Source organism: Ambystoma mexicanum, chromosome 6q, assembly GCF_040938575.1.
Source record: "Ambystoma mexicanum isolate Mex_15411 chromosome 6q, UKY_AmexF1_1, whole genome shotgun sequence".
In the NCBI taxonomy this organism is placed as follows: Eukaryota; Metazoa; Chordata; class Amphibia; order Caudata; family Ambystomatidae; genus Ambystoma; species Ambystoma mexicanum.
Window position 1 is genome coordinate 1637534329 of NC_090937.1, and position 21621 is coordinate 1637555949.

Here is a 21621-nt window from a genome sequence, read left to right on the forward strand (position 1 = left end):
CACACTTCACACCTCACACACTCAGCCAACTTCTCCAAAGAAGCAGCCCTCTGGATCACTTCCTTCCTAGAGGGAAGAGCCATGAAAGTCTTCTCGGACATCGCCAACGCCACTCCCACGACAATCCACTGCGGGGTCCCTCAAGGATCTTGCACTGCACCCACACTCTAACTTGTTCACCAAGCCCCTCTTTGACAAACTTGACTCGTACGGAATCACATACACGAACTACGCGGACGACACACAAGTACTTCTACCACTTACCGGATCATACAACCCACTCCATCCTCGGGACTAGGCAACCAGGCTTCCGGAAAGGACATGGCACAGAAACAGCCCTGGTAGATCTGAAGAGTCAGATCACCCAAATCATGGACAAAGGCAAGCCTGCTCTCCTGCTCCTTTTAGATCTCTCAGCCGCCTTCGATCTGGTTGATCACAAGACTCTCACTTCACACTTCACACCTCACACACTCAGCCAACTTCTCCAAAGAAGCAGCCCTCTGGATCACTTCCTTCCTAGAGGGAAGAGCCATGAAAGTCTTCTCGGACATCGCCAACGCCACTCCCACGACAATCCACTGCGGGGTCCCTCAAGGATCTTGCACTGCACCCACACTCTAACTTGTTCACCAAGCCCCTCTTTGACAAACTTGACTCGTACGGAATCACATACACGAACTACGCGGACGACACACAAGTACTTCTACCACTTACCGGATCATACAACGAAGACACTAAGGCACTCCGCACTATCTACTCCGTCATCAAGGCATGGATGACAGTCAATGGCCTCTGCCTCAATGGTGATAAGACAGAAATCATGATACTAGGTCAACAGAACACCCTAGACAAACTTGACAAACTATACGCTAACTTCTCCATAGAGAACTCCATCATCCCCGTATCCACAGCCGTAAAGACTCTGGGAGTATACCTTGACTCCTCACTATCTATGACTAGACAAGTCAGCGCAATCACATCCGCATCCGCACACACCACCAAACTCATAAACGCCATCAAACCCTACCTCTCTAAACCCAACTGCCTCTCTATAGCGAAGGCAACCATTGGAGCCAAACTGGACTACTGTAACGCACTCCTAGCAGGCACTTTAGCCAAAAACATAAACAGACTACAAGTCACGCAGAACAATGCCCTCCGGGCCGCTCTTAGTATCCCAAGAAGAGAGCATGTCACCCAGGCCAGACACTCAGCCCAATGGCTTCAGGTCAAAGAACGGATCACTCTCAAAATCCTCACCCTCACTCACAAATGCCTCTCTCTCGCCGCCCCGTCCTATCTATCTGAAACCATCCTCAAACCCTCCTCCTCCCGTCCCACCAGGACGCAATACTCCAACTTAATCTGCATCCCACGCATCAAAAAAGCCAAAGCCGGTGGTCTTAGTTTCCCCTACATTGCAGCCAAGACCTGGAACGCTCTCCCTGCAGACATCAGAGTAGAATACTCACTCCCTATTTTCCGCAGGAAACTAAAAACCTCTGTCCTTGCAAAATAATCAGGAAATTCTCAGGAATCCATGTAAATATTCTGCGTTGCCAATGTATATATGTCTACTGTAAATTCATTATTGTATGTAATTACTGTATCCTATGTAACCAAGACATTGTCTGTAACAAGCGCCACGATGCCCCCGGGCTGCCGTGCGCTCTACAAATCTGAATAAATAAATAAATAAATAAATAGACCATCAATTATATGATAAGTCAGGCCAAGTGGTCACAAAGTGGAAGCAGTCTGCAGTGAGAGACTCTCTTTCTAGTGGTGGCAATATTGGTGATGCATTCACAGGCATTTTTTTTTCTCCGCTTCCACTTTAAGGCTGGGGAGCTCCACCCCCCAGGCCATCCACAAAATCCAGCGGGAACCACGAAGCGGTTGCAAAGTGGTCACAAAGTGGAAGCAGTCTGCAGCCCGCAGACAGGAATAGCATAAAAGGCACAACAAACGCCCGGCGAACTCCACCCATAAGTACTTGGGGGAACCGGGGCTAAGGTCCTAGTCGCAAGGCTTTTGCCCTTACTGAAGTACATTTGAAAGCCATGTGCCTGCTAGCCTGCTATACATTTGAACTGCCTGGATTAGGGGATCCCACAGGGTCATCAACACCCCGTTGCTGTGGGGACCACCTATTGTAGCGGCTGAGCAGTTAAAGTTGAGTCTGCCTGGCCTGTGCCCTTTGATGCAAGTAATTATACTGCTTATACTGCTACGTAGTGTGCCGGCCGATAGATCTAAGCTAGGCCCGGTGGCCAAATGCAGAATCCAATGGAGAGTGGGGTGGTCTGTAAGATCATGAACCTCGAGAACAGTTTGGCGAATGCCTCTGGAGGGGGAAAGGGAAACAGATACTTCTCCAGGCCGAAAAGAAATTAGTGGTACGTCATTTGAAGCCAATAGTGGTGACCCAGGTACTGAGGGTCAACGGCCGACCGAAGGCCCAGGGATGCAAGGGCCTTGACCCTTCAATGTCAGGGTTGAGATCGGGGAAAACAACACTCTTGCCCAGTAATACGCTGGGAGAGGGCGTAATAAAGCCCCACAAAGGAGACGAAAGATCGAGGCATCCCGCGAATATGGTGGAGGGCCCTAGTTAGCAGTCAGTCTGTAGGGGCTGCTCCGAATAAAAATTCACATGGCTTTCAAATGTACTTCAGTAAGGGCAAAGGCCTTGCGACTAGGACCTTAGCCCCGGTTCCCCCAAGTACTTATGGGTGGAGTTCGCCAGGCGTGTGTTGTGCCTTTTATGCTATTCCTGTCTGCGGGCTGCAGACTGCTTTCACTAGCCAAAAAAGCCACAGAGTCTGGCCTAGAGAGTGATTTTGGTCAAAATGGGGTTGCACATCAGATGACTATTTTCACATTCGGCAAAGCGAAAAATAAAAAAATCCATAAAAATCCTTAATGACAGTTTCCAAGCCTAGGGGCATCACTCCAAAAAACGTGCTATCAAACCAACGATTTTTCTATGGTGCGTCAAATAAGAGTCTGAATGGTAGGGTAAGATGCTTGCTTAGAAGTTGCTATAGCTACCTGTACCACCAGACTCTCTGGAGTCGGGTGTTTTGACAGGTAGTCGGGGTCACTACTGAAAGGGCGGTACACTTTGGTGAAGTTTTTACAGCCAGATTGGTTTCTGGTGTTTCCCAATTCGCCACCACCCTTTTTTTACAGAGCAATATGAAAAGGTGATATTGGATCTGACCGAGGACCCTTATCTAGGATGTCTGTCAGAGCATCCTGTTCAAATGGTAACTGAAGCCTACTCCACCCCATATAGACCACTGCCTTGGAAATTAGCTGTCTGTATGATGCATCAGCATGCTCCCCTGCCTCTGGTTTTCCAAACTCTAGCTCAGGTGAGGTGTCCACCCCACTGGCCATCTGCAGGTTGTCATACGGGTATCTTAACCTGGATTACTCAGAAATAAAACTTTCTGGTTCATTTGGCGTACCAAATTGAAGGCCAAATGGTGCCTCGTTATCTGAGGGTTCATTCTCTTTGTATATTTATTTAAGGGACTTTGTATATTTATTTAAGGGACTTATATTTCAATGATACGCCATCAACTTGAGGCTCAACGGCTCTCTGTGAGGATCAGGCCTTCGCCTCGGGCTTGAAGGTGCGCACGATATAGGTCAAGCCCTTTTCCTTCCCGGCTTTGTTGGCAGGCGCGGTAGGAGAATGGCTTGGCGGTTTTTGTTTCTGAAATATTTTTAGCATCTCTGCTCTGAAAGCCTCCCAGTGTGCCGTAGTGGATTTCTTTGTGGAGCACGATAACCTCTCTGGGGAAGCATCCAAAAAAGTAAAAAAAGGCCATCTATGGTGTCTTTTCTTGGACCTCTTCGAAGATGATGATGATGATGAGGAGGAGTGGTGGCAGCCAGTCCTCGATCGACCTCTTAACTTTCTTCCACCAAGAACAGTCGCCTCTCGATGCGGTCAAAGGTTTTTTGGTCAGGGTAGATGATTTGGGGTTTTGACCAACTGTTAATGTCCGCTTTTGTTCCCTCAAGGCCTTTCCAGTCATCGACTGGCACTTTCAGCAGTCCGAGCTGTTATGCTCCACCCCGAAGTACCATAAACAAATGCGATGTGGATCGGTTAATTACATCTACCCACAGTCTCGACACTTCTTGAACCCAGTCTTCGAGGTTGTCGGTATCGACAAAGAAGACATACTTGTTCTTGATGCAATGATATGTGAAAAAAATATGGGCACCGTATTTCTCGAGGTGATAGCATTTGTGGAAAAACAGAACTGAAGCCAACGGGCGCTGTGCGTGCTATATATACCTTCGATGACATCATCCTCGAGACAAGAGCCCGTTGAGGGACATCGAGTCGACGCCATTGACTCACAGCACCCTCTGCAGAAAAAAGAATTCTGAAGCAGCTAGAGCTGGATATCCAATATCGAAAATGAATACGTGGGAGGACACAATCCATTCGAAAGTGCTGTTGTACGACCATGCAAAATATTTATATATTTATGCCTTTCGGAACTTGTGTCTCACTAGGAAGTATCTGGGGTACACCCCCATAGGGTGACCCTGACAAATGATGCTGAGCCCCCACTTGTCGGTGGAGACGTCTTCCCCCTGAGTGATACATTTGGAGAACCGACCTCCCACTGTGGTGCTGAAGTGGGGGTTCAGGGCCCGGAGTTGGTCAGGCCTGTTTAAGGGTTTGCGTTCTTGAGGAAGATGCACGCCACCGCTGGGTTCTCTACGTCTGTAGCCTCCCCCTGTAAGCTTCTTGAGAGCTGGTACGAGATGTTTGTTGTGGACAGGATGGCTTGTAGTCTGTGGATGTACTGGAGAACCATCCCTTACCAGACCAGAAGGACTGCTGGCATTGTTGTAGGGTGCACAGGGAATAGAATGCATCAGTATCAGCCTTTATGGCCTGCAGGGTTTCGTCCACTTCTTTCCAGAAAGGTCAACCCCCATTAAACGTCATATCAACCACTTCAGATTGCACCTCTGGCCTAAAATTGGTTGCCTTCAAGCATCTCTGGCTACTCACCACAGCTCTGTTCCCCATCTGGCGAAAGCCAGTCTGCGATGTCCAACACGGCTGTGATGGCATGGTCTGAAGCAGCTTCCACTTCACACAACAGTGCCAAAGATTCCTCTCTTTTATCATCAGGTAGAAAATCCAAGATGGGACTCATCTTGTACCACAATTCGTGGTCATAACGGGAGTGGATTGCCAATGAGTTGGCCACCTTGGTTAACAGCCGGGGAAATTACCCTATTGCTGAAGGTGTAGAGTTGTTTACACTCCTTAGGAGGCACCATGCATGGGGAAGAGGGGTTGGCAGCAGACCACCTTCGAGGAGCTGTGGATACCAACAAGTCTGGGCAGGGCTGTGTGCATAAGCACGTAGGTGCTGTATTCAGCACTTTATACTTCTTCTCCAGGTGGTCCGTTTTTAGGGAGGGGGTTGGGGGGGAGTAGTTGAGAAGGGATTCTTCATGACAAGTAGCCCATCTTCCCAGATATGTTCTAGCAAGAGAATTGTGACCACCGACTTCCTAGAGCTTCCTATCTGTGGAACAGAAAACCTTCCTTCCTCTGGAACAAGCTTAGCTGCACCCGTCATGAGTTCCTGGAAGGAGCCTATCTGATCTGGTAGTGAGTCACACAACAGTAGGTCTGACAGTTCACCATTGGCGAGGACCAAGACGTCAACATTTCCTCTGTAGTATGGTTATCTGGGTACCCATCTGTGAGGTCATACTCAAGCCCAATGTCAGCGAGGGAGGCAATAGGTACGGTTAACTGAGGAACCGGTTGAGGGGGCTGAGGAGGAACTAAATCTTGTCTTGAAGGTCATGCCAGAGGGTTTCCTTGAGGGGCCGGTGGAGGAAGACAGTGCTGCAGTGCTGAGACTAGTGTTTTCAAGGTGGCTAGGTTATCAAGAGAAATGTCCCTGGGTGCAGGTGGTGTGCCCAATAGGGCTGTCGGTACTGTGGTGGGGCGGGGCAGGGGGTGAAGAGGTATACCAGGCTCTTCATCAGTCCTATTGTGGTCATAAAATGAAGTCTCCAGAGGACCGTCATCTGAAATGTCTTCTCCCTGCAATATCTGGCTATGTGGTGCTGCAGCAGGTGATACAGAGGGGAGCAGGGTGAAGAGTGAATGGGCTTTTCTGGGCTGTGGCAGAAAAGAGTGCATGATGCATATCCCTGTCGGAACGAGCACATCGGGGGAAAGTTTCAATCACAGGATACTGCGATTGTGAGACCAACGGTGCTGAACCTTCACCATTGTGGATTTGCTGGTAGAGATGGTAGCCATGTAAGTTGACGAAATCATTGATGATGCGATAGTCGATGGGGCAGCTGTTGATGAGGAGGTGGACGATTGATGGTTTATGAGCAGTTTTCAAAGTGCTCTGTGTTACAAGCGCAGACAGAGTCGTCGACATGGTGGTCGATGTGGGAGGACTGGACAGCCTAATTGTGCGACTTCTGCCACTTTTTCAGTTTCTTCCCCAGGGAAGGTTCCTCATGCAAACTTAACTTAGAGGATTGAGTACGTTCCATGGGCCTGCCAATTTAGGCAGAGGCATGACTGTGGACAGAGGTTGTGTCAGAGACCCCGGCACTGTCCTCCAGCCTTCTCACTAACCAGTGATGATGTTCTTGCGCATCTTAGAAGACAAAGATCGGCAGTTGGAGCAGCTCTCCATGTCGTGATTCGGTAGGAAGCAGAATAAGCACCTTTCATGGGGGTCTTCCATGTAAACATTTTTCAGATGACAGCACAAGTCTTAAAAAAGCTTTTCTTTTAATGTCGGCCATCACAATGGCGGAGGATGGCCTCAGGCATGTAGAAGACTTCACATGGTCTGGAAGATCCATCAATGGTCAAAAATATAACAAAACGTTGAGATTTAGAAGAACGAAAAACGAGGACTCCCAACACTTGAACATACAGTACAAATCCAAAGATGGCCACCAGAGGGTGGAGCTAAGGAGAACTAATGCCATTGGCTGTAGAAGTATGACCCGAAGTAACAGCAATAGGCTATATAAGTGACAAGCAGTTTAAAGCTTTAAAGCAAAATTGCTTTCATATTAATGAGGATTCCCAGCCTGACAATGGGGAATATTCTTTAAGCATGTGAATCTATGAAAGATCCAATGCTGGAGAATCCAGCTTTATGAACAAGCATAGTGAATTTGATAAATAATGAGACCCTTTTTCATAATAAGAACCTTCTCTTTTTTTATGGCTGTCCTTAAATAGGTCCCGCTTTGTGTAGGTTTAGGAGTCATTTACTCCTACTGGATTTCCTGACAACTATTTCTAATTCCAAGGATTACACATAGTTTGGGGTGTTCACCTTTATTATTTTCTACCCCTTCTACGATTTGGTAGTGCTTCGTGCAACTATAGCTGCCACGGCGGAGTACATGGGTGGTTTGTATTAGTAGTTTTATTTAGGACCTACAAATGTTAGTGATATACATATGCATGAATCATATGGCATATCTTGTCACCTTGGATATGAATTTGACCCTCCCAAGCCACACACATTGTAAAATGCAAACCAGTACTGCATAGAATTCATCAACTCACAAAACCCTATATTCAGGGTTCAAAATTGCAGGGAGCTATTTTCTGCTGGATAGGGCCTAGAATAATCTGTTTAGCTGGACACCAACAGCTACCAGGCGCTGCATTTGATTCCCCAAGTCAACTGGTGCCATACAAATGTAGCCATCAGACAAGTACATGGTGTCTGGCAATTAGAATAAAAGTTGCAATAATAAACATCTAGAGGAAATTTAGCACATGAATAGTCATATGTAACAGGGTTCAAAATTGAGAATCAATGAACAGGAGCTAAAACCAGCTCCTGGGTGTCGGGCATCACCCTGTAGGCAGGAGCCCGCAGGGGAACCAGGAGCTGCCAGAGATGCTCCTTTAACTTTGTGTCCATTTTGTATGACCCATTGTGTTTAAATGTAAATTAGATGTGATCTAATTCTTCTTTATGAACATTCTCAATTACTCAAAGTTAATCTCCCAATTACATGTTTGGAAGGCACTAGTTTGCCCAACAAGCCATGGGTTGCTCCTGGTAGCTGTTGGTTTCAAGCTAAACAGGCTCTCCTACGGTAGAAGTTGGAGCTAATTAGCTCCCCTCAAATTCGAACCCTGATTTAATAGACAGATATGTATAGCCGCATCTCATTTAGAAGTTTCATTTATTGCATACAGTGTATTAGCACCTCTTCTTTGGGAACATCAGTGAGAAAGCGAGCATGGTCACAGCACAGAAAAAGGTGACAGTATAGATCAAAATGTTGTGACATTTAAAGAGACAGTAACAGATAAACGTATAAAGATGTAGAAGATTTATAGAATGTTGGGTAAAGACTAAAGGAGAGGTATCAAGAAGGACGAACTGTCCGAAAAGAAATGTAAAAGAAATGAAAGGGACAGCAATTTAAAGAATGTGAAGCGAAGATGGAGCACCCTGGCAGGAGGAGAGGGTTCAGCAGAAACATTAAAGTGATAGAAACAGGGTACAAGACACAGCAAAAGAAAGAGGGGTTCAAGGATTGTGCATTTTTGGGTGCAGAACACAATTTGGCAAGAAAAATCAAATGCCACCATGTTTCAAGCACTTTATTCACAAGGCTAGAAGCTGCCAGCTCCCGGGTCACAATGAATAACTCCTGGTTCGAGGAAATTCTGACATCTGTGAATTGCAATTTTGACCCTGGCTTCAATAATTGTACACAGACACAAATGTCCGGATGCGTCTGAATGCTAAGGGGCGATTGTCAGGTTTAATCCCCACAAGCAATGGAGTAAAACAAGGCTGCATAGTCGCTGCTATTCTATTGAATTTGTATCTATCAGACATGCAGAAATCATTTTCCAGCACATTTGCATATCCCATTAAAATAAGTTCAGTTACCATGGGATGGTTGGCGTATGCCGATGACCCGTTGATCTCGGACTATACACCAAAAGGGTTGCAAAATATGTTAGATACATTAGCGGCATACTCCAGAGATAATGGGCTAGGCATTAACATCTCGAAAAGTAGACCCCATAAGAAGTACGTGTGCAATATAAATAATATGTTATTATGTTAGAACAGGTAACAACCTGCAAATACCTCTGTATTACAATTGACGAAAGATTGAGCTGGGAAGCACATTGGGCAACTGTAAAAGATCGCTGTATGCTGGCAAATAATGCTTTGATATGATTCATTTTAAAAAATGTAGGTCACTCTGTCTCTGCAATACTGACATTGTACACAGCCATAGTGAGAGCTATCTTAATGTGTGCTGTCACAATCTGGGGACATAAGTATGGTAGACGTCTAGAAGCCTGTTACGCAGGTTATTGCGACTCCCGCAGTGTCTCAATTGAATATATGTACTTAGAATTGGAATTAACAAGTGTAAAGGAAGCATGTATATTTCAATCAGTACTGCTATTCCATGATTTATGCACTCTCCAAACTGAGACGATCCTAGCACCCTATGTCCAAGCACCTGAGCATAGAAGAAAGGCAGCTTCATGGTTTGGCTCGTACTTTGCAACTCCTTTATAAGCAATGACAGGGGCATATTCAACCCCTCAATTTGATATATTTTATAGTCTAATTTTATCTGAAAATTGTTGAGATTTTTAAATGTCTCGCGTAGTGTTTGTAGATTCCATTGTTAGCTTTGGTATAAATTCTATTTTGGATTTTAAATTTGTAACGTAAAAGGATGTAATGTGTAAAATGTTATACAAAGCCAATACTGGCTATAAGTATATCAATAAAAATCTTGAATTTTTCAATAATAGGCTTGGGATTAGTGCTTTTAATTGTCCTTTATTTGCCATTAATTAGAAGTGACCACAAAAGAGTGGTCTCATTGCTCAGACTGACAAGAGGACTGTTGAGATCTCAGATTTACTCGAAAAATATGTTACTCTTAAATACAAGATTACAAGATGTGTGTGCCTTTGATGCAACAAAAAGCTGCATTTCACAAGATAACTTGATAAATATTAAATTGTAAAACGTATAGAACCATAGGTACTGCCCATACCATTTTGACCCTTCAACAACCGCCAAAGTAGTACTTTGTTCTAAACCTCCCTTGTTAGGAGGTCGCTTTATGAACTTCAAAGCTCTACAGGTCGACAACTCCAAACATTTTCATAAATACTATTTAAATATTTATATATATTTTTCTAAAAGTTTGACTAAGAATATAGAGAAATGCAGCTAAACACATGGTTGAACTGTCCTATAGGGCAAGGCCCGAAACAAAAAGCAAAATCCTAGTGTGAACCAGTTTCTTTTTTTGGCCAAAGTAGGCCACTTTGATGACTTACTACGCGGCTAGTAGTTTTGACCAGTGATGCCGAATAAATATTCTTTAAAATGCACAATTTGCATCACATTTGATCAAAAATCTCCCCCTTGGGTACCTTTCAAACAGTCCGTCTCAAAAGGAATGAATGGCCAGTTGTAACTGTGGGCCACTTTTTCATTGGTGCCGGAGACAACTTTAAGCCCCAGTCCCACCCAGGTTAAACTCATAGCAGCATAAGCCCCCTATCACAGTGCAGTGATTGACCACAAGTCATAGCAGTCCTTGGATGAAGATTATCCATATCCTTCAGGTGCTGCCTTGGTGGGGGCAGGGTGGCACGTGAATCTTCGTCAGAAACCAGAGAACGTCCAGCTATACAGGGGTATGCATTGGCTGGTGAGGCACTCCCTGTCACATTGTTCGGATGCATTTATTGGGCATCAGGCAGAGTTTCAAACATTGAGCAAAGCTACAGCACTGTTCCCATCCACCTAGAATAGTCTCCTTTACAATGATGTCGTGACAGCATCAGCTACACCACCATCAAGCATCAACGCAATGGTATCTTGGCCACAATGATCAGTTTTGCTACAGTCATCCTCTGGCACATGGCGGTACCCAGCATTTCCATCGGTCACCACGCACAGCTCCTGGTCCGCAGGAGAAGTCTTCACAGTAATCTCGCTTCTGAAACCCTTGAGATCTAGGAGAGAGGCGAGAGGTCACAGTTAGTACCAATCCATGGAGCTGCAGACATTACGAAACAAGGGCAGTGCATGGGGACATTTCTGGCCAATTAATGTTCAGCTTAATTCACATGTAGATAATTCTCCCACACTTTCCAACTGCTGGACCTCTGCAAGTCTGATGGGCATTAAATGTCGTACAGGGGCTGTTGTGTTTGTTTGCACTGGCCACATTACTGCCTAAGTTTGGCCACTGTCCTGCGACTTCCCCTTATGTCCAGAAGGGGGCGACAGAAGGAATGAAAGCTGAACAGTCTAGATGGAATCACTTGCGTGCAGATGGGGATAAACAGCATGTATGCAAGGGGGGGGGTGGCGGTGGGGGAGGGACAATAAAAACAGGGCATTATCTGAGGGGGCCGGTTCAACATTAAACCAGCCCTATGCAAGTGAGGAGTTCACAGTCATAGCAGAACCATCAACACAGGGCTAACAGCATCGTGTAAAGGTAAATTCTACTGGAAACAATCAGTTTACATAATGGACCCACCTGCAGGAACAGCCTGGAACCAATGCTTTAAAATGTAAAAATGCAAAAGCCCAACGTATGACACTTGTCAATAAGCAACGCAGACCTGGTTGTATTTCTGATGGCAGGCGGATGAGACGGGTCACCACACCGTGTTACTTTTTCCTTTGTAGAGCTTTAATTGCATTTTAAAGACAGCACATACCCACTCTCCAAGGACAGATTGGTAAAACAGGCACAGGAAAAAAAGACCACCACTTGGGGAAAAGAAACCTACTCTCACCCTCCCTTCCTGCCCATGTCATTTGTACAATTGTGTAGGATGAAACCCTTTCAAGTTGCAGGGTGAAATGTCCATGTCCAGATATTTCTCTTGAAATGGAAGCCAATGTTCTCTTTGGATTCATCTACTAAGTGGGTAAGCTTCTCTGTGTTGGGAAAGTCCCACACTTCGCAAAGCCATTCCTTTTTTATGGTATTTTCAGTTTTTCCAACACAGCATAACAACCTCTCATCGCTATTAATAGGCTGAGTGATGAGCCCCAAACTAGTAGCCACTGACCAGTATTAGTAGTCGAGATGTCCCTTGCAGATCCCTGATTCAACAACACCTCCCTCAAAAAAAGGGAATCTTGCCACATTCTCAGCACATGTGCCAAGAAGTTGCAGTCTATGGGGCCTAATTACGAGTTTGGCTACAACCCGCCGAACTTGCAACACCTTTCTGCCGCATGATATCCCGGTGCCACCGGGACAAGTCCCGGCAGCCCGGGATGTCAGGCGGCGGAACGTGTAAGTCCCCATTCCCGTGGAGTACCATAGGACTCCACAGGAATGGGGACACGGAAGCACCAGCACCGTTGCTAATGGTGCTTCCGTGAAAACCATGGTGCAACGCCCAGTGCCCCTGGCAGGTCAAACTGCCTGGGAGCAACGGCCCCTGCAGGCTTACTTGTAGTCTGGTGGTCCGGAACGGGTGCCACCTTACCACCAGGCTTGTAATGAGGCCCAATGTGACCACATTTCCAAGAAGCGGACTTGATATCTGGGTATGTTCCCAACAGCCGATGCGGACTGTAATGCCATCGGTGTAGTATCTTGATCGCCTGCCATTTGTATCGTTCCGAGATGGAAAATTGATAGATGAGGAATAGGCCTGAATGTGCTGCAGAGCCTGAGAGTTCCCTACTCCATTGTGTCCTAGCTCTTGGTGGGTTGCGAGGTTCGGCTAGTAACAATTCCCAATAAACGCATGCTAGGAGCCTCTTGTAAATCATCTCCCCATCTTTTCTCTGTTGGGGCACCCTTTAGTTGCACGTAGGGGAATGCAGGAAGGGGTAAAATCTGTGAGGCTTCTTCGAAGTACTCACATGAGAAGTACTCCACCCACCGGACATCTTCCCCCGCCCTCTCAACTCCCCTCCCTCCATAACACAACCCTGAAACGGCAACAGGTCATAGATGAGGTCTATTATTGGGGTGCCGAGATCCAGCAAAGCCATGTCCCATCTTTCCACATGTCCTGTAGTACTGCCAGAATCGGATTGAGGACTCTCCTTGGGATCCTTGACTGGGGCACCCAGGGGCACTCACAAGACTGGATCCAACACTGCGTTGTCCAAGTGTACCCACTGCTTCATAGCGAGTGGGTCCAGGTGGTCAACCAGCAGTGTCAATCGTGCCGCCTTGTAATAGGACTGCTGGTCGTGGAGGCGGACGCCTCTGGCTTCTTTTGAAAGTCAGAGATTTATGAAGTTTTTGATCTCGACCACAAGAAACCTGCCATTTTTCTCTCTACTAGTCGCATAAAAGGATGTTAGCAATTGGGTAGGTAGCTTCTCAAATAAAAAACGGGGGGGAATAGGCTCATTTTTAGCATTTAACTTGCCATAAATGAGAGGGACAGATGGTCCCACTATACCTACGCACACTGTTCAACGAGAGATAGTTCTTGGCAAGATCATTCAAGCCCCTGGGTATATAAACTCCCCTCCCCTTCCTCGAGGGTCTTCAGTCATAGCTCATCCCCTTTCCAAAGGCCCACTCAAGGAAAAATCTTTAGACTGTTCAAAGTGATCCTTAAATCCTTAATCTTTCCCATACGTTCTTTTCACCTTCTCCGTTTATGGGAGCGACCAGCACAGATCAGTCACATATAGCAATACATTGTTTGAAAAGAGACTAAGCTTGCACTCTTTGCCCCAGATTCCTACTTCTTTTAGTCATGCCATCTCCAATGCTGGTTGCCCAGGTTTCCATAGATCAAACAAAGCCAGGGGTATGGGGGGGGTGGAGGTGGATGTCAAAGGGTTCAACCCAACCACATTCATTGCCGCTCTTGTGACCAGATGCCAGTAGAGAGCTGCCATCCAACCCATCCATTTATGGGCAGTACCCAGTTTTTTGTAAAACCTTGCCCAGGACAACTGGTGAAATGCCTTTTCTCCAGAGTGACAGGACATTGCACCTCCAATCTGTAAGCTTTCAGCTCGTTGGAATGCTTAGGACATCGGTTTTGGTAGTAAACATTTCAATAGCTTGGAGCGGTGTCACCATGTGACCTTGGTCTTCTCGTGTTGTTGTCCAGGTTCATCTTATGCCTTGTGTATCCCCTACCCACAAAAGTCACATCATAAGCAAGGAAAGAGGACAAAAGCAAAATGTAGGGGTCCTATAATGTATAAATGGTTATAAATAGCGCGCTTAATACCCAGGGGTTACTAAGCGCGACGCAGGGAATCAAACCTGTGTTGCTCTGTGTCATCTTGCTTCCAAGAAGAGCGCGTCTACCCTGAGCTATCCTCCCAGATTTGTATACACTGTAAAGCTGAATCCCCTTGGCTCCACCCCAAAGCCAGACTTGGCACAGCAGTCACTTTATAACGGTTGGCTGTTAGACTGTCTAGAATGCTTATATACTGTCCCATTGAACACCTAGAGAGACAAGAAGAGGTTCTAGAAATGGTTGATGGGAAAGAAGGGCGATTTATTTTAATATAGACCCTGGTTGTATGACCATGACCCAGGTGCACAGAATTTGAGTAAGGTAAACTTATAATGCAGATTTGCCTCCTTTATCGTCCCCCATTCAGTGCTTGTTACATAAGATTAGTAGACACCCCACCCTATATGAACATTGAGCAAGTTCCTATTGACACTTTCCCTGGCCACCCTCACCCTCCAACGATACATCCCTCTTATCCCAATACACTTTGTTTAGGGCTTATGGTGCCCAATTTCCTCCGTGACTGTGCTTTGTCTTAACGGGCGGTATCGCCCATCATTTCCTTTGAGGAGGTGACTTTGCTCCCTAAGGTCCCAGGACAATGTCCTGATCGGGCTCCGCCCAGGTCTTATCGACCTATCAGGCCAGGGCTTGGTACTAACGCCGAGCCCTGGCCACATAGAATGCCGTGGCTGGGGCAGACCTGCTCGCACCACCCTCCCCAGGTGCCATCCGGGGAGAATGCGGACATCAGAGGCACCACTTCTCCACCCGACGGTGCTGTTTGCGGCCCAGTGCACACAGCTGGTGCCATTGGGTTCTTCAGCTTCACCACTCCCTCCTTCTGGCCCCGGAGTGGGTGGGCTGCTTCCTCACTGGCCGTGCCATCATTTGAACTCGGGCTGCCACATGGCCCAAGACTTTTCTCCTCTGATTTGGCCAGTGGGCAGACTGCATCCTTTGGGGATGCCCACACACATGACCCACAGTTGGGGGTCATCTTCACCAGGCTACGCCAACTATATGGCGCTGGCTTTTCTTTGGCTTGTTCTCGGCCTGTCCGGACTAGCCCCAGTGTGGCCATTGCCTCCTAGGCTACACTGCTTATCTTGGTGGTCACTTCACTCATGCAGCCTGGGGCTGCAGAGTTTATTCACCTGGACCGCAGACAGCATGTTGCCTTGGGATCTTTGGACTAGCTGCAGTAGACGTATCCAGCCGGCCAGCCACCCACCTCCTTGAAGCTGGGAGTGAGGCTTTGCAAGTCCATAGACCCCCACCAGGTAGCTTGAATCTACTTTGATCATCTTCACCAATCTTTAACTGAACTGACGTTTCCAACTGTCTTTTAGAATTCTTTTGAAGGCAAGCCCATTCCTGTTGGCAGCCAGGCGAGACTTGCCCATTAGTCTCAGTCCTAAAGTTCTAGAAGTCCCACATGGTGGGGTTAGTACAGTCAGGTAAGTCCTTGCAATTGAAGTAGTAGGTCGTTATTTGCATAGTGCCTTTCAACATTAGTATGGGCACAACGCGCTGCAGGTTGAATGCCCTTGTGGGAGCATAGTCCAGGTATGGGAAGTTCGAGGAGGTACTAGTAGGTGGGTGCATATCGGCCAATATAAAGATATGAAGGGCTGGCCAAGTCCCTGCTAGCCACCCATGTCAAGCTGGTATGTGAATGGGTAGTGAGAACAATTCTATAGGGGGTATGAGAGAGCAGGATAGTCATTATGTCTGCAGCCATCTATCAAAATGTTGCCATTAACAGAAGCTGCATTCTTATGGCAGAGGTGTTGTGCGAGGAGTCTTCGTTTGGTAGATGATGGATGCATGCAGTTAGGTCGCTGGGCCTTGGGCTAGATTTCTGTTGGCATGGAGTGCATAAGATTCAATGCTTTAGTTAATTCTAACAGTTAACTAAAACAGAGTGTAGCCCAAGTCACATAGATTGAATCAGTGGCTACAAGCGCTAGGGTTCAAGAACGGTGACAAAGTATACTTGATTGTTGATTCTAAGCTGGCTACATACTCTTCGATTCAAGCTCTAGCTAAATTCTTATTTCATCTACAGTCATTAATGAGGCTGACAAGGGGTTCAACCAAGGCTACAATGTAAATTCTCCCAATAACAATACGTACGCCACATTCCAGCTGTGTGTACGACTACCTGGAACGGCGATCGCTGGAAATATAATGCACCTAGATGCAAAACAACTGCTGGGACTAAATCCATCAATTGTGTAATAGATGCATCTAGTGTCAAGAAATTACTGTGTGCAAGTCCACCTGGAATCAAACCAGTCGATGTATGGTGGTAACCCCTAGAATCAAGGCATTCGCTGTGAGACAAGAGCCCCAGGTGCCAAGCCCCTAGATTAAACCTTTGAAGTGTGGCTAAGGCCTTAAGATTCAAAACATCCATCTAGGTACGACACACTGCCCACCCCCAAAATCCATCTACACGCAACATATTTCCCGCCTCCTGAATTCATGCAACACCACACTGCCTGCGCAGAGGATATGTAGAGAGCGTAGGAAGGTTTAACATTATAGCAATTCAGGACACAACATGGATCAACACCATGGCTATCTACCAGTGCACAGTAGGAAATGGTTAGGAGCAGGTGGTAGTAAGAATGGCAGGGTTTTACCAGAGCACAGTAATTGCTGTACCGCCTAATCCAAGTTGTCGCAGACGGATGTTCCGACAGGCAAACAAGGGAAAAGAGGGAACAGAAGTGACCCAGACAGGAGCTGACCTTAGCTGTAGCCTTTGCGGACTGCCTGGGCAAGGCTGCCCTGGGGAGCTTCTTAAGAGAGGGTGTTCTGGTCATGAGGATCTGTCACCCAGTTTAAACGGCAATAAGGAGGGATGGCAAAGGAGAGAACAGTGAAGGTATGGAGCAACACTGGAAAAGCAGGGAAAAAAACGTCTGCAGCCCAAAACACACACGAGATAGCAAGCTATTGTAAGGAGGAAATGCACGAGATTACAGCATGCCTTGCACAAGCTGCTGGGGAGCTGTACATACACCATTTCATTTAATAGAGCCATTTAAAACCCTCCTTGTATGTAGTCTACTTTTATTACCTCCTGTACTATTCCCCCCTTAACATGACAGAGCCCCTTTTTGGCCTGAGGTTACTTTAAGCTGCTATAAAGGGCATTAGTCTTCAGTACTCTAAGGCTGCATGGGTGGCTAAAGCCAAAGAACCAGAAAGTGCTTCAGTAACCTGTGGTGGATAAAGCACAAGCACCCTCGCATGTGGAACATTTCTGCTTAGCAACCCCACTATGCAAAGGAATAAACAAATAAACGAAAGGGAAAGAAATCCCTAATATGCCTCCCACCACTGTCCACTTGAACTCAGGAACCCCTTTTTACTCCATATTCACCCTGACAGACCTTCCAAACTATATCTAACCAATGCCAAACAAATTCAACTCTCTGAAATGCCTATAATCATGTAAGCAAAATTAGTGGTCCTTTATAGTACACTCCAGGTTTTAAAAATCACCCTCCCTTTGAAGCACCCTTTGCAAGCTACCTAAAGCATTTCATACCACATTGGCATGGATGGCTAAACAAGCTACCTATAGCATTTCATACCGGATGTAAAAGGATGGCTATACAAGCTACCTATAGCATTTGTTTGTTTGTTTATTCATTTGTTAGGCACACCAGACTCGTGAGTAAAAGGGCGCAACAATATGGAAATGCAAAGCTTACAAAGGTTACGAATATACACAGGAGACAGTATTTACATGGTAGCAAAATATACAGTTTTTACATGATTAAAGGATACATACAATGTACAAACTAGGGTGAAGACAGAAAATAGTCAATGTAGTTACAAAAATAAGCAATAGGGCAAACCATACCATATGGGCAAGGATGGCAGTGGTGCTATGCAAGCTACCTGTAGCATTTCATACCACATGGGCAAGGATGGCAGTGGTGCTATAAAAGTTACCTGTAGAATTTCATACCACATGGGCAAGGATGGCAGTGGTGCTATGCAAGCTACCTGTAGCATTTCATACCACATGGGCAAAGATGGCAGTGGTGCTATAAAAGTTACCTATAGTATTTCATACAGCATGGCAAGGATGGCTATACAAGCTACCTGTAGCATTTCATACCACATGGGCCAGGATCAAAGGGGTGCTATGCAAGCTACCTATAGCATTTCATACCACATGGGAAAGGATGGCTATACAAGCTACCTGTAGCATTTCATACCACATGGGCCAGGATCAACGGGGTGCTATGCAAGCTACCTGTAGCATTTCATACCACATGGGAAAGGATGGTTATACAAGCTACCTGTAGAATTTCATACCACATGGGCCAGGATCAAAGGGGTGCTATGCAAGCTACCTATAGCATTTCATACCACATGGGAAAGGATGGCTATACAAGCTACCTGTAGCATTTCATACCACATGGGCAAGGATGGCAGTGGTGCTATGCAAGCTACCTATAGTATTTCATACAGCATGGCAAGGATGGCTATACAAGCTACCTGTAGCATTTCATACCACATGGGCCAGGATCAAAGGGGTGCTATGCAAGCTACCTATAGCATTTCATACCACATGGGAAAGGATGGCTATACACGCTACCTGTAACATTTCATACCACATGGGCCAGGATCAAAGGGGTGCTATGCAAGCTACCTGTAGCATTTCATACCACATGGGAAAGGATGGTTATACAAGCTACCTGTAGCATTTCATACCACATGGGCCAGGATCAAAGGGGTGCTATGCACGCTACCTATAGCATTTCATACCACATGGGAAAGGATGGCTATACAAGCTACCTGTAGCATTTCATACCACATGGGCCAGGATCAAAGGGGTGCTATGCAAGCTACCTATAGCATTTCATACCACATGGGAAAGGATGGCTATACAAGCTACCTGTAGCATTTCATACCACATGGGCCAGGATCAAAGGGGTGCTATGCAAGCTACCTATAGCATTTCATACAGCATGGCAAGGATGGCTATACAAGCTACCTGTAGCATTTCATACCACATAGGCCAGGATCAAAGGGGTGCTATGCAAGCTACCTGTAGCATTTCATACCACATGGACAAGGATCAAAGGGGTGCTATACAAGCTACCTATAGCATTTAAATACTGCACGGGCAAGGGTGACTGGGGTGCTAACAAGCTACCTGTAGCATTTCATACCACATGGGCATGGATGGCTATACAAGCTACCTATGTAATTTCATACTGCATGGAAAAGGATGGATGTACAAGCTACCTATAGCATTTCATACCACATGGACAAGGATCAAAGGGATGCTATACAAGCTACCTGTAGCATGTCATACCACATGGGCAACGAAGGCAGTGGTGCTATAAACTTTACCTATAACATGCCATACAGCATGGCAAGGATGGCTATATGCAAGCTACCTATAGCATTTCATACTGCAGGGGCAAGGATGGCTAGACAAGCTACCTATAGCATGTCATACCATATGGACACGGATGACTATACAAGCTACCTATAGCAATTCATACTGCATGAGAAAAGATGGAAGAGGTGCTATGCAAACTACCTAAGGCATTTCATACTGCATGGCCAAGGATGGCTATACAAGCTACCTATAGCATTTCATAAAACATGGGCAAAGATGGAAGGGGTGCTATGCAAGCTACCTATAGCATTTCATACCGCTTGGGCAAAGATGGAAGGGGTGCTATGCAAGCTACCTATAGCATTTCAAACCGCATGGGCAAAGATGGGAGGGGTGCTATGCAAGCTACCTAAAGAATTTCATACCGCATGGGCAAAGATGGAATGGGTGCTATGCAAGCTACCTATAGCATTTCATACCGCATGGGCAAAGATGAAAGGGATGCTATGCAAGCTACCTATAGCATGTCAAACCGCATGGGCAAAGATGGAAGGGGTGCTATGCAAGCTACCTAAAGCATTTCATACTGCATGGGCAAAGATGGAAGGGGTGCTATGCAAGCTACTGTTAGGAAAGATTTCATAATTGTAGGTAATTTTCCTTCCATGTGGCAACCCCTAAACTTTTTGCTGTTGTTTTTCACCTTGTTCTTGACTTTGCCAGAGAAGTGCAGCCTTCTGCCGCACTCCTCTGGGCTTTCGCTCCTTTCTTACGGGGAAACTGACATGCCCTCAAGACAGTCAGTACCGGGGAACGCTGTTTCCCGTAGTTTCTTTTATCGTGTCGCAGCTTTAGTGCAACACGACACAAGGGGGCACTGTAAGCTAAGTTACAGCTCTCTCGGGTCTCTAGCCTTCTACAGGCCCTAGATACTCGTTTAGGATTGTGTGTGATCGGTACAAGTGATTCAGTGACGGGGCTGGTGGCAGCGATCGTTTTGTATTTTTTGAGCTCCTTTTGGCGTTCTGAGCACATTTTTGCCCTGAACCCAAAATGGTGGCCTGGCTCCCAAAATGGCCAGACCACGAGGCTCCTTTGTCCTGTCCGCTGTCCGTCTTGCTCCCTTCACCTTCCCCGGGTCCAGGTGACCCGGGGCCTTCCTTATTTGGGCATGTACTTTCCCGCGAAACACAGATGCTTTCGCGGGCTTCTACATGCCGTGTGTGTGCCTCCAGGGTGTGGGCTGGGATGTCTGGTCCCAATACACATCCTGGGTGCCAGAGAGTCTAGGGTGATGTGAATGCCTGGGACCACCGTGGTCCGTGATTGGTCCACGTATGGTGTGTGTGTTGATGAGCGGCTCTCCCATTGGGTCCCCTCCGTTTTGGCGCGAAGGTAACCGTGGATAAGAGGGGGCTGCAAACACCACTACCATGTCGATCTCCTGAGTTCTTACGAACGAAGGAATACAGGAGCCAAGTATCCTGTAACCAGAGGCTGGACCGAGGAATCGCTGGTGACCCGCTGAAGGAATCCTCCTTTGCACTGCTGTCGTCCTGTGAAACCCTTTCCTCCTTGAATCGAACCAGAAGGCCTGTATTGGTGCTTTGACCTATTGGAATAGCAGGAACAGCTATTCCCGGCATCTTCATCAACTCCTCGCAGTAAGCCTTCGGAAGCGTCTCTGGGCCATCCAGTTGACTGACCAGCTTACAAGGGAGTCCTGCTCTGTAACCGCCGCCAGGTTGTGCAGTATCTCGAGTCCTTGTCACTCTCCCACGCTTCGTACACTTGGCGTTCCCAAGTCTGAAGGGAGGAGTGTACTTTTGACTCAGATACGCACGGCCGCTCTGTTGTCCTGCTGCGGCAACAAAACTGTGCTGGTTTCGTCAATTGGGACGTCTTTTTGTTCTACACGACTACG

The 21621-nt window shown here is 46.6% G+C and overlaps 1 protein-coding gene across 3 annotated transcripts in view; it reads right to left on the reverse strand.

Annotated features, from left to right (window-relative positions):
- Positions 1 to 8659: 8659 nt before the first annotated feature.
- LOC138516931 (uncharacterized) overlaps positions 8660 to 21621 on the reverse strand; it is a 348123-nt gene continuing 335161 nt past the window's right edge. For all 3 annotated transcript variants that reach the window (XM_069632397.1, XM_069632396.1, XM_069632395.1), the window contains one exon: positions 8660 to 11080. In XM_069632397.1, coding sequence (XP_069488498.1) covers positions 10884 to 11080 — 197 coding nt within the window. In that variant the 3' untranslated portion in view covers positions 8660 to 10883. The remainder of the gene's footprint in view (positions 11081 to 21621) is intronic.